The 12,835-nt window shown below is 45.4% G+C and overlaps 1 protein-coding gene across 1 annotated transcript in view; it reads right to left on the bottom strand.

Annotated features, from left to right (window-relative positions):
* ADAMTSL2 (ADAMTS like 2) overlaps nt 1-11,679 on the bottom strand; it is a 52,001-nt gene extending 40,322 nt beyond the window's left edge. The window contains exon 1 of the mRNA XM_033138232.1: nt 11,602-11,679. Coding sequence (XP_032994123.1) covers nt 11,602-11,679 — 78 coding nt within the window. The remainder of the gene's footprint in view (nt 1-11,601) is intronic.
* Between the last annotated feature and the right edge of the window lie 1,156 nt (nt 11,680-12,835).

Raw genomic sequence — 12,835 nt, 5'->3', positions numbered from 1 at the left:
AGAGGCTGCCAGCTTTGTCTCTGTTGACTCAGTAAATTGATCATTTGGGGGGGGGGGTGTTGCAGTAGAATTCAGGGAGAGATTGGAGTGGGGGGGGAGCCACATTGGTGCATATGGTTGGCCACTGTAAGAACAGGATACTGGACTGGATGGATCATTGGTCTCATCTAGCAGGCTGTTCTTGTGTTCTTGTGATGCAAAACCATGTTCTGGAACCTAAATGCAGCCTTTTGCACATTGATCTGCAGCACAAACACCAGTCAGGGGGGGAAATTACTTCCAGTAGGACCTTAGAGACCAACTAAGTTCGTTCTTGGTATGAGCTTTCGTGTGCATGTATCTGAAGAAGTGTGCATGCACACAAAAGCTCATACCAATGACAAACTTAGTTGGTCTCTAAGGTCCTACTGGAAGGAGTTTTTTTTTAATTTTGTTTTGACTATGGCAGACCAACACGGCTACCTACCTGTAACCAGTCAGAAATAATTTGATATACCATCAAGCCCATGGGGAAGCCACAAAACTTCTTACTATAATATTTCCAGGCCACTTTTAAGAGCCATAGCCCACTCAAAGCAGATTGCAGGGTAAAATAATATACAACAAAGCAGATGGTGCAATACTGTATGTGTCTACTCAGAAGCAAGCCCCACTCAGCTCAGTGGGACTGAACTCCTGTGCAAAGTGTGTGTTGGATGGAGGCAATGAAGAATAAAACCAGCAATAAACAATAAAACCTGGGCTTTTTTCCAGCCGGAACTCTCCGGAACTCCTTTTTTGGCATCCCTCAGATGGGCACCACTGAGTTCCGGCACATCTTTTTCTAGAAAAATAACACTGAATAAAGCAAATGAATAATTAGAACCCAAAACACGGTACAACTAAAATCATCATTGTCAGTCTCTGAAATATAATGATCAGTTTGGTGTAGTGGTTACTGTGCCTGCAGGACATTCAAAAAGTTAAAAGAGCAATAGACTAAAAACAGATCAAAACTCACATAAACTTTCTAAAGATCTGGGTAGGATTGTCTAAGCAGGAATGTTTTTAGCAGGAAGCAGAAAGAGTACAGTCAGTCACTGCCTCTCAGCAGGGACAGGGTGTCTCTGCACATGTATAAGCATGCACCAGAAGAGTACAGAAAAGGCACCTGCCTGGTGTCAATAGGCAGGGAGTTCCAAAGTGTGCCACACTAAAATATTGTTTCCCTTCAAATGCAGAATGGGTATACAGTGGTACCTTGGTTTAAGAACAGTCTGGTTTAAGAACGATTCGGTTTACGAACTCTGCAAAATTGCAGTTACAGGTGGGTAGCCATGTTGGTCTGCCATAGTCGAAACAAAATAGAAAATTGCTACTGGAAAGAATTTTCTATTTTGTTTCTGCAAAATTGGAAATAGTGTCCCAGTTTGAGAACTTTACCTCAGTCTAAGAATGGAATCTGAATGGTGGAGGGGACCGGTTGCAGGAGGCCTCATTAGGGAAAGCGCGCCTCGGTTTAAGAACGGTTTCGGTTTAAGAACGGACTTCTGGAACAGATTAAGTTCGTAAACTGAGGTACCACTGTATATGGCATCTGTAAAAGCTAGTTCTGCAGATTGAAGCAGTTGAATGAGTGTATATGGGGCAAGGCAATTGAATAGGTAAACTGGCCTTAAGTTGTTCAGGGCTTCATATACTAATAGTAACACCTTGAACTTTGCTTCTGAATTTCAGGAGATGTGTTCACACATGATGTTCAGCAAGTGTGCAATCTGTGTGTGCACACATATGGTTAAAATGTGTAACAAGTGTGCTGCCTCTGGGAACAAACAGTTGTACACATCAGCAAGTGTACACACTTTATTCTCTCTCTCTTCTCTCTTCGTGTTGTAATTTGTTACTTTCTGTACTCAATTTATTAGTTCTATTATCCGAAATGAACTTAATTTAAAATCTAAGTCTTATATTTATCGGAAATGTAATATGTATATTATCTGACGGATGTATTTTTAATATGCAATAAAATTTAAAAATAATTTTTTAAAAGGCAAGTGTACACAATTACTTTCCATGGGCTTACTTTCCATGGGCATTTGCAGGTTGCTTGGTTTATTTAAAGCATTTCTTCACCCCACTTTTCAGCTAAAAAGACTCCCAGAGGGCCCCCCCCCTCCACTGACCTTGGAATTACAATCTAAAAAGTACAGCACAAAAGGAAACAGGGAGGAGGATGGAATAGGAAAGCTAGGCTTCCTTCCATCCTTGCCAAGGAGTTGTATTGGCACTCCCTCCATCCATCCCTTGCAGAGCAGCGGAGAAGTGGTCAGGAGAGTGCATGTATGGGTAGGCAGGCCCCTAGCCATTCCTTGCAAGAGTGGAGAGGTGTGATCTTTGCATCTCCACTGGGCTTGGACCTGCATTCTTGGCAGGGGCCAACATAGCCAACCCCTATGTATACCCTTGAACTCAGTTCTGAATGTCACAATGTTATTGCAATAACCTGCCAGGGCCAACATTTGCCCACTTAGTTGCATGGTGATGATGATGATGATGACGACGATGATACAAAGCAGTAACATTCTCAGACTCACAGCCTGTTTGAGACACTCCACAGCAACAGAGTAAAGAGGTGGTTATGATGTAGGGAGCAGAAATCTGTGGCTGTTATTCAGAGCGTCCCTAAAGTAACCAGTTCCAGATTCCAAAATGTTACAGAGGCAGACTGTGAGCCAAGGCAAAAGAACATGAAGGTGCTGCCAGCTTCTCTGCTTCCAGTAAATCAATGCAGCTCCCTCCACACAATGTGATTAATGACCTACCTGCCCTGGATGGATGCTCTGGGCTGGCTGGGCTGTTGAACAGGTGTGTCATTAATCACAGGCAGACAATCAGTGCATGATGGTTCTATGCATCTTCCTCTCCCTTTTAGCAAAGGAGCAAGAAATTGAAAGCAGATGTTATTTACTACCCTGGTGCTTGTAAAACTGAGAGAAAGGAAGGTGAAACAAAGACAGATTGTGGGAAATTGCAGAAAAAACATAACTTTGTGTGAGTGCTAGTTAGTGCATGAAGGGGTTAAGACTACAGGGTTATATTCCTAGACTCAGCTAGCCATGCCCCTTTTCTCAGATGGGAGAGGAAGTTGAAGCCTTCTCTTTCTGCTCTCTCTCTTTCACGCTCTCTTGCTCTCTCTATGCCATGTAACTGATCAAGGAAGATGTGCTTAAGCAAGTGTTTAGCTTAGAGCACATGATTGAAGCTATCCTTCTGTCTTTTCTATCCAAGAGTATTCTGCCTGTGTTCTCCTTGCTACTGCTTGGATAAATGCATAAATCTGACATTTGGAACATTTTGTAAGTAAATCATTTAAAACTTACTTAACAGTGTATGGTCTGTTCATGCCAAGAGGGGTAGATAGAGGGGGACTCTGTATGCAACTGAACAAGATATGGAAATGGTTCAACAGCCCAAATCCCCACATTATACTGCTGCTTGAATTTTGTGTGTTCAAACTCTGCTATTGGGGCTCTCTCCTGCTGGAGACTGTACGAAGCCCCATGTGTTGAATCCAGGCACCCAGCCAATTCTTTTGTTATTTAACCCACACATGTGGGTCACAGGGATTCATATTTTCCTCCCACACATAAAAGGTACACCTGTGTGGGACATGGAAAACCTGACCTTTGGATGCTCTCTGTTTATTTATAAATGTTTGTTTGCAAGAAGCTGGTGTTTTGTTAGGTGAATCTGATAGGCCAGGTCACTTTGAACATAAGAACATAAAATGAGCCCTACTGGATCAGGCCAATGGTTCATCTAGTCCAGCATCCTGTTCTCACAATGACCAACCAGATTCCCTAAAGGGAAACCAACAAGCAGGATCCAAGCACAATAGCACCTCTCCCCTTCTGCAGTTTCTAGTAAGTGGTGTTAGTTACAACTGAATTACAGCCTCATTCAATAAAATACCCGATAGCAAGCCCAAGACAAAACTACAGAATGAGCAGGTAAAATACCTGATATTTGACAGATCTGACTAATCAAGTAACCAAGAAGCAGAATCCTGAAGAGGGAGATCTTTCTTTTTCACTTTTCTGTCTCCCCGCCCCCTTTGCAGTTTTCAGAACAATACTTAACTGAAGTCAAGAGAGCATATAGGAGGCACATGGCCTCCAGGAACAGATAAACAACAGAGATGCTGTGAAGAGAAGATTATCCTCAGATAGCCCATGCAAAGGAGGGATCAGATTCACACTGACCAGCAAACATCATCTGCAAGTTCAGCACCAGCGAGAGACCAAGATTGTAATTACAGCCTTGAAATTAACTCAAAAAAGCTAAAAAGGAACTGGACAGGAAATTGTATCCCTGGGGGTTATGTTTATCTCTGAATATCCCTCCTCACCAACTCTGAATGTAGGAGGAAGTGCCAAGCAATGTTAGCCAGATAACTGGATCCATGGCACCCCAGCTGGGTCCACTGTCTTAAATCATGGCTGCATAACACACTATACATTTAAAGCACATTGAAAGCAAATGGCTCCCGAAGATCCTTGAAACTGTTGCTTGCCCCTCTCATAGCGACAATTCTCAACGCTCTTAACTGCATTTCCCAGGATTCTCAGGGATTGGGTTGCCTGTTTCCAATGTTATTTCTGCTGGAATTTCAGTTGTTGTTGTTGTTGTTCAGTCGTGTCCGAATCTTCCTGACCCCATGAACCAGAGCACGCCAGGCACGCCTATCCTCCACTGCATCCTGCAGTTTGGCCAAACTCATGCTAGTCGCTTCGAGAACACTGTCCAACCATCTCATCCTCTGTCGTCCCCTTCTCCTTGTGCCCTCCATCTTTCCCAACAACAGGGTCTTTTCCAGGGAGTCTTCTCTTCACATGAGGTGGCCAAAGTACTGGAGCCTCAACTTCAGGATCTGTCCTTCCAGTGAGCACTCAGGGCTGATTTCTTTAAGGATGGATAAGTTTGATCTTTTTGCAGTCCATGGGACTCTCAAGAGTCTCCTCCAGCACCATAATTCAAAAGCATCAATTCTTTGGCGATCAGTCTTCTTTATGGTCCAGCTCTCACTTCCATACATTACTACTGGGGAAACCATAGCTTTAACTATATAGACCTTTGTCGGCAAGGTGATGTCTCTGCTTTTTAAGATGCTGTCTAGGTTTGTCATTGCTTTCCTCCCAAGAAATTAATGGGCATGAGTTGCTCAGGTCCATTGATTTCAACAGGTCTACTCTGAGTCAGAGAGAGTCTCAAGGGATGAGGAGAGACAAGTGGATAAAGAATAGTTTTTCTCCCTCTCTTATCACACGAGAACTCATGGACATCCAATGAAGATGAATGTTAGAAGATTTAGGAAAGATAAAAGAAAGTCCTTCATGCAGTGCAGAGTTTAACTACAGAACTCACTCTCCCAGGAGGCAGTGACAGCCCACCACTTGGACAGCTTTAAAAAAGGATTGGAGGGGAGTGGGGAGGAAGAGATTATCAATGGCTATGGGCTGCAATGGCTCTGTTCTGCCTCCACCATTGGAGACAGCAATGCTTCTGAATAGCAGTTGTTGGAGACCACAGAAGGGGAAAGGGCTCTTGTGCTCAGGTCCTGCTTATGGGCTTTCCCACTGTGGGAATAGGATCTTGATCTAGATGGGCCTTTGGCCTTATCCAGCAGAGCACTTATGTTTATGACCCAAGTCTAAAGGACTGTATTCAGCACCCAGGTCTGAAGTTCCACACTTCCTTAGTCTGGCACAACAACAGCCAACTAGCTGAGTTTAGGTTTTGTAACCACAGAGAGGATTTTAAATGGAGCAAGCAATCCTCCACTTTCAGCCCGAAGCAGTCCACTCTTCCCCCTTAAAATTCTACCACCTTTCTCTGTTACAAGTCCTGGCTTTATCTTCCTATATAAATAAAAATGCAAGGCTGCAACCACGCAGCCCTCATCAGGGGGCTTGTAGGGATATAAACATTAAATAGAACCTATAAGTGTTTTTGACAACAACAGAAGCTAAAACAAATGGGAAGAAAGAGCGGAAGGCTGGAACGATGGAAAGCCTGGAGGAAAGGAGGAGGAAACAGCAATAAGGAAGGAACATTGTTAAGAGGCTTATTTCAGACGAGGTGGGGAGGAGGGACAGGTGTTCCGCTAATGCGCCACTCAGGGTGGCCACATGTTGGAAGGCGACTATTTATGTGGCTAATAAAACGGCAATGAGGATGCAGGTGCAGCTTGATACAAGGAGTGACTAGCAATGGGAGAAGCTAAAACCAAGCCATGAAACAGTAGTTACCATGCATGTGTTTGTGTTCAGAGAGAGAGACAGATAGATAGATACAGTACACATATACACGCATATCAAATATATGGTATGGGGAACTTGTGCATGGGGGGCCCATTGGTCCACCTAGCTCCATATTGTGTACAAGGACTGGCAGAGGTTCTCTTTCAGGCAAGGGACATGCCCATCCCTACCTGGAGATGCTGGCTATTACACCGGGAACCTTCCACATGCAAAGAAGATGCTCTGCCCTGTTATATGGCCTGTTCTCAGTGAGTGTGTCTAATCCTCTGTTTACATCCACCCACTTGGCTTGCTCCCAAAGAAACCTGTGAACTGTAGTTTGTTTGAATATGTGTTGGGAATAGTAAGGTCGCTGCAGGGTGTGTGTGTGTGTGAACTGCCATTCTCAGGACCCTTTGAGAGAAACCAATTTTCAGCGGGCTGCAGATGTATGGTGTGACCTCTGAAGCCCTGGAAGTGCAGGGTGACGAGATGCTGGGATATGTGGGGTCAGCGTCTGCACCACAGGCCACCTCCTGTGGTCACCCCCTCCCTCTCTCAGAGCTGCATCCAATACAAAGGCTTTGCAACCCCAGTTCTCCTAGCCAGCCACCTGCCTTCCCCAGGGGTAGCAACTTTTTTTTTTAAGTGACCCATTTTCTGTAATTGCTAGAACATGTGCACAAACCTGCTAGGCTTCCCCTCCCCCCCCACCCCACCCCACCCCGCCGCCTTCTCTCCACCCCCTTAACTTCATGCATCACCAATAGCAACATCCCAGCGCTGTGTCCAGGTCTGCAGCTGTGAATTTTTATTTTATTTTTATTTTTTTAAAGCCCAGTGGAATGTTTCCTAGCTTCTGAGAACTATAGCATTTTTTATTGCTCTGGAGGAGAGATGGAGGGGTGGGGAGAGGTTTGCAGATGGAACTGGCTCTTCACAAGAGTCATCAACCGATAAGGGTTCCTTGCCAATTGGAGGTACAGGTAGACACGTCTGTCCATTTTACCCCTCCCCCTCCCCCCACTGCCCATCCCTGCAATTTTAAGTTTCGTTCAACTCATTTCTTTTTTTTTAAGCCCTGAATGAACGACCATACGTATTTTCCATGCGTGGTTTTCTCCCTATATACTCCTAATATACTTGTATGCAATTTCCCATGCTTTTAAGATTTTATGTGCAGAAAGGTTGGAAATCTAAATATAAGCAATTGTATGAAATTTCATTGCTTCTTATTAGATGTTATTATTAGTTATTTTTTGTATTTTTGGTAATTGTAACTTTTTTTAAAAAAAAAAAACTTTTAATGTTGTCTTTAAATTGTTGCAACCCACCCTGGGACTTTAGGGTGGGCAGGCAAAAAATACCGGTAATAAATCAATAAATCATCAAATAAATCATCATACAGAGGGGACCCTTTGACCTGATCCAGCAGTCAGGCTCTTCCGGTGTTATTTAAAAATACACAATACAAACACAACAATTCCATGGCAGTATTTTTTATTATTATTATTATTTTGTCGGCTGTGAGGGAGGGTGTTCAGTGTGATCTGTCTCTCCAACCCTTGGCACTGCTTCATACCCCCAGACCCCCCAGATGACTAAGCCTAGTTCAGCCAGCAGCAGCAAGACAGACAACCCTCTCTGTGAGAGGAGGACTTGTTTTCAAACACACACACCTTGCATCAGCTCCCAGGGTTGGATAATGCCTAAACACCTTTTGTGAACAGCAGACCATATCCAAACTGTCTTCAGAGGCAGCCCTACATAAAATGCATTGCAGTAATCTAACCTACAGGTCATCCTACAGGGTGGCCAAAGCAGTTTCTGTACCAAAACTGGGCCTAAACCCTGATTGAAATGGATGTAGAAAATCTGTTTCTCCCTAGGGCATCTGGATATGCCCTGTGACCACCTGTTCAAGAACTTTGCACAAGAACAATTAAAACACAATTATTAAAAATAATTCAAAACAACTTGCCAGCATAAAAATAAGGTGGGTCCTAAAAATATACACCTCAAGCATCAAAAGCCCAGGATAAAGTGATGTGTATTCAGCATTCACTGGAAGCTGTACAATAACAGACTCACCAAGTGCCCCTATTTTCCAGGGACGTCCCTGATTTAGAGAAGCTGTCCCGGTTCATGATTTGATCCCAGATTGTCCCACTTTTCCTTAGGATGTCCCTGTTTTCATAGGAGAAATGTTGGACAGTATTGAATTATCTGACCCCTGAGCTGTCTGAAGGCAAGCCCGTATAGGGAAGGTTTTTTAATATTTAATGTTTTCTTAAGTTTTATATATGTTGGGAGTTGCCCAGAGTGGCTGGGACATCCCAGTAAGATGTGTGGGGTATAATTAGTAAAATTATCATTATGGAATGGGACGTCCCTATTTTCATCAGAGAAATGTGGGAGGGTATACAACGAAGGTGCCAGACATGCCTCCTTGGGAAGGGAGTTGTATGGCCAGGGCCGTCTTAAAGGGATCGGCCGCTGTGGCGCAACAATCCCTCGGCGCCCCCGGCGGGCCGCCTCTCTGCCCACCTCCCTCCCGCACTGGCCGCCCCTCGGGAGGGGGGGTGGGCGAGCGGGGGATGAGGGGCATGGCGCTGCAAGACGCCCGCCCTCCGGAGCCCCAGCTGGAGCGCTGGGAAGGGTGCGCAAAGCCCCGCGCCGCTCCAGCGCCACGCCCCTCATCCCCCGAGGGGCGGCCAGTGCGGGAAGGAGGTGGGCAAGCAGGGGGTAACGGGCGTGGCGCTGGAGCAGCGCGGGGCTTTGCGCACCCTTCCCAGCGCTCCAGCTGGGGCTCTGGAGGGCAGCCGGCTTGCAGCTCCCCCCCCCCCCGGCACGCGAGCGCCCGCCCACCCGTGGGGGCGGGGGCGGGTTGGGGAGGGGGCGCCCGGTATGCCAGCGGGCTTGCGGGGGCGCCCCTGGGGGGCCTGGCGCTCTGGCACGCTGCGCCACCCAGCCCCTATGATGAGACGGCCCTGTGTATGGCTTAGGGGCCAACTCAGAGATAGCCATCTCCCTGACCACCACTCCCCCCAAGCCTTGGAAGAGCTACCAAGGGGGTCCCCTCTGAATCTCAGCAGATCAGAGGGTCTGGAGAGAAGGAGACTGTCTTTCAGGTACAGTGGTACCTCGGGTTAAGAACTTAATTCATTCTGGAGATCCGTTCTTAACCTGAAACTGTTCTTAACCTGAGGTACCACTTTAGCTAATGGGGCCTCCCACTGCCGCTGCCGTCCCACTGCCCGATTTCTGTTCTCATCCTGAAGCAAAGTTCTTAACCTGAGGTACTATTTCTGGGTTAGTGGAGTCTGTAACCTGAAGCGTCTGTAACCCGAGGCACCACTGTATTTGTGACCTGAGTCGTTTCTGGCTTTAAACACCAGAGTGAGCACCTTGAATTGAGTTAATTCTTATGCAGCGTATCCAGTTTCATATATATTACTTAGCTGGAGAACTGCACTGTTAAATTTCAAAGGATGGCTGTGTTTCCGTTTGTGAATTGTTTCAAAAAGTGCATATTTGGTAGGATTGTATTTAAATACAAACTGAGTTGAATTTCTCCCCTATCCCTAGTCTGGAAGCACCCATGTTTCCATGTGCCCACTCAGAGAGAGGGGAATGATTCCTGCTGTCACTCTGAATTGTCTTTGTGCTGACGCCATGACAGAGAAATCAATTTTCTCCCCCACATCCCTAGACAGAATCCCCACTCTGTATTTGTGTGAGAGAGACAAGGAGTTTGTGCTGTTGGCTAGTTTGTTTTTAAATTTATTACATATTGCTATATCATGCACAATTCCATAGCAATAGAAGAAGAGAAGAACAGCGCTGTTTATAACAGAAGAAAGCAATGAAGTCATAAAGCACTTGGCCCTGAGAAAATAAAGAATTAACATTAGGAAGTAAATACTTAAATCAGTCCTATCCATAATAATCACAAAATAAATAGCACACTTTCCAAGAAAACTGTCCCAGAAGGAAAATATGTATATATCTGTCTTGAAATGCTTGTGTTACCTAATTAATCATTAAGGCATTGCAAGCTCGTAACTTGTATTTGGTGATAAAACCACATTTTTACAGTCAATAAAATCCTGCCACTTTATAACAAAGTGCTGTCTTGTGGAAGGGCTGTGACTCAGCAGCAGAGCACCTGCTTTGCATGCAGAAGGTGCCAGGTTTAATCCCCCATGGCATCTCCAAGTAGGGCTGGGAGAGACACCCTATCTGAAATTGTGGAGAGCTGCTGCCAGTCAGTGTAGACAATACACAGCTGGACAGACCAATGGTCTGGCTCAGTATAAGGCAACTTCCTCCTCGGTATCTTAAAAATATATTAATAAATCACAGAACCATAGAATTGTGGAGTTGGAAGGGACCCCAAGGGTTATCTAGTCAAACCCCCTGCAATGCAGGAACTAAAGCATCCATGACAGATGGCCATCCAACCTCTGCTAAAACCCTCCAAGGAAGGAGAGTCCACAACATCCCATGAGAGCCTGTTCTGCTGTCAAACAGCTCTTAAACTGCTCACAGAACTGGCTGTTTAATTATCTGTTGTAGGACCTTTCTTGGTATCGATGTCAAGCTCACCGGTCAGTAATTAACTGGGTCTTCCTCCCCCCCCCCTTTTGAAGATGGAAACATTTGCACTCCTCCAGTCTGCAGGGACCTCACCTAATCTCCAATAATTATCAAAGGTTATAGACAGTGGCTTTAAGATTACATACCATCCAACACAATGTGGCCCAAATTTGGGACACCAGCTTCCAGGTGACCCGTGCGAGATTGTGGACACAAAAAAGCATTTGGGGGGTCACATGTTTTGGGGCACTGTGCAATATTGCAGACCACCCTTTTTTTGGAGCAAGATCTCAGCCCCAAATTGCACGAGAACAAGGTGCCCAAAATGGTCACCGTACTCTGATGGGGGGAAATGGGGGCTCTCTGTTTTTCTGGGGCAGTTGACAGGTATGAGATTATATCCACAGGCTCCTTTAGTACCCTTAGGTGCAGCTAATCAGGACCTGGAAATTTGAATTCATTCAAAGTAGTCAGGTGTTCCCTGACCACCTTGTTTATTCTGTTATCACCAGGTTTGGCACTGCTTTCCTTTTGGGTGAAGACAGAGACAAAGTAGGTGTTGAGTAGTTCCGTCTTCTCTCTGTCACCCAATAGCATTTCTCTGTCTTCTCCATGCAGAGGACCTACCATCTGCTTGTTCTTCCTCTTGCTTCAAACACAGCTGATGTAACCCTTGTTATTAATTTTAACCTCTCTTGCAAGCCTGAGCTCATTCTCACCTCACCTTCTCCTTGAAACAACTATTGGCTACTCCTGTATACTCTTCCTTCTTGGCTCCCTCTTTCTTGCATTTCTTATACATGCCCTTCTTAAACCTCAGCTCATCTGGAAGCTCCTTATGCAGCTACACCAGTTTCTTTAGACGCCTCCCACTTTTCTTTCTTGTTGGAATCCAGGCAGACGCAGACAGTAGCTCATATCTTGGTGACCTGGCTACAGAGCTCTAAACCACAGAGCCAGTTGTCTTGCATTCCTCCTCCCTGGTTCATCTGAACAGCTGTCTCAAAAACGACACAAAGAATCTGCAGAAAGTTCCAAGGAAAAGATATTAATACCAGGAAGGAGAAAAGCAGGAGGCTTGTAATAAAGTCATTGGCTGGCGGGGGGGGGGAGGGGGGGAGGAGATATCATAATAAAATAAAGTTGGCCAATTGACTTGACATCCACACACTCTTAGCTGTGCCTCTCGCCGCCCCCCACAGACTGTTGTTGCTGTATTGAAAACAAAACTGCCAATATCATAATGCCGATTCTACAAATCAATGGTTGGAATACAATTGGAATACAATGTAGAGTTCTGGTCGCCTCACCTCAAAGGGATATTGCGAAGTTAGAAAAGGTTCAGAAAGGTTGCAGTGTTTGGGACTTTTTAGTTTAGAGAAAAATCGAGCAAGAGGCAGCACGACTGAAGTTTATAAAATAATGCAGGGCGCGAAGACAGTGGAGAGAAAACTCTCTCATAACACTAGAACCAATGAAGCTGAATCGTGGAAGATTCAGGACAGATAACAGGAAACTCTTGTTCATGAAGCACATAGTTGAACTGTGGAACTCACTCCCACAGGAGGCAGTGACAGCCACCAACCTGGGTGGCTTTTAAAAGAGGATTGGATAAATTCATGGAGGCGGAGAGGGCTAACAATAACTGCTAGCCACAATGACCAAGCTGTGCCTCCATTGGACAGGGGAAGCAATGCTTCTGAATACCAACTGCTGGGAACAGCAGGAGGGGAGAGGGCTTTTGGGTCCTGGCTGCAGGGTTTCCCATAATGGGCATCTGGTTGGCCGTTATGAGGATAGGGTGCCAGAATAGATGGGCCTTTGGTGCCCCAATCCAGCAAGCTCTTCATATGTTATGATCCTATTTAATTAAGCCCTTTATCCAGAATGATGGGGGGGTTTTTTTAGAATTTTTAGGAGTAGAGCTGTAGCTCACTGGTAGAGCACCTCATTTCATC

This window comes from Lacerta agilis, chromosome Z (genome assembly GCF_009819535.1).
Source record: "Lacerta agilis isolate rLacAgi1 chromosome Z, rLacAgi1.pri, whole genome shotgun sequence".
NCBI lineage: Eukaryota > Metazoa > Chordata > Lepidosauria > Squamata > Lacertidae > Lacerta > Lacerta agilis.
Note: the sequence above shows the minus strand (reverse complement) of the source record. Positions and strands in the feature narration are given on the sequence as shown.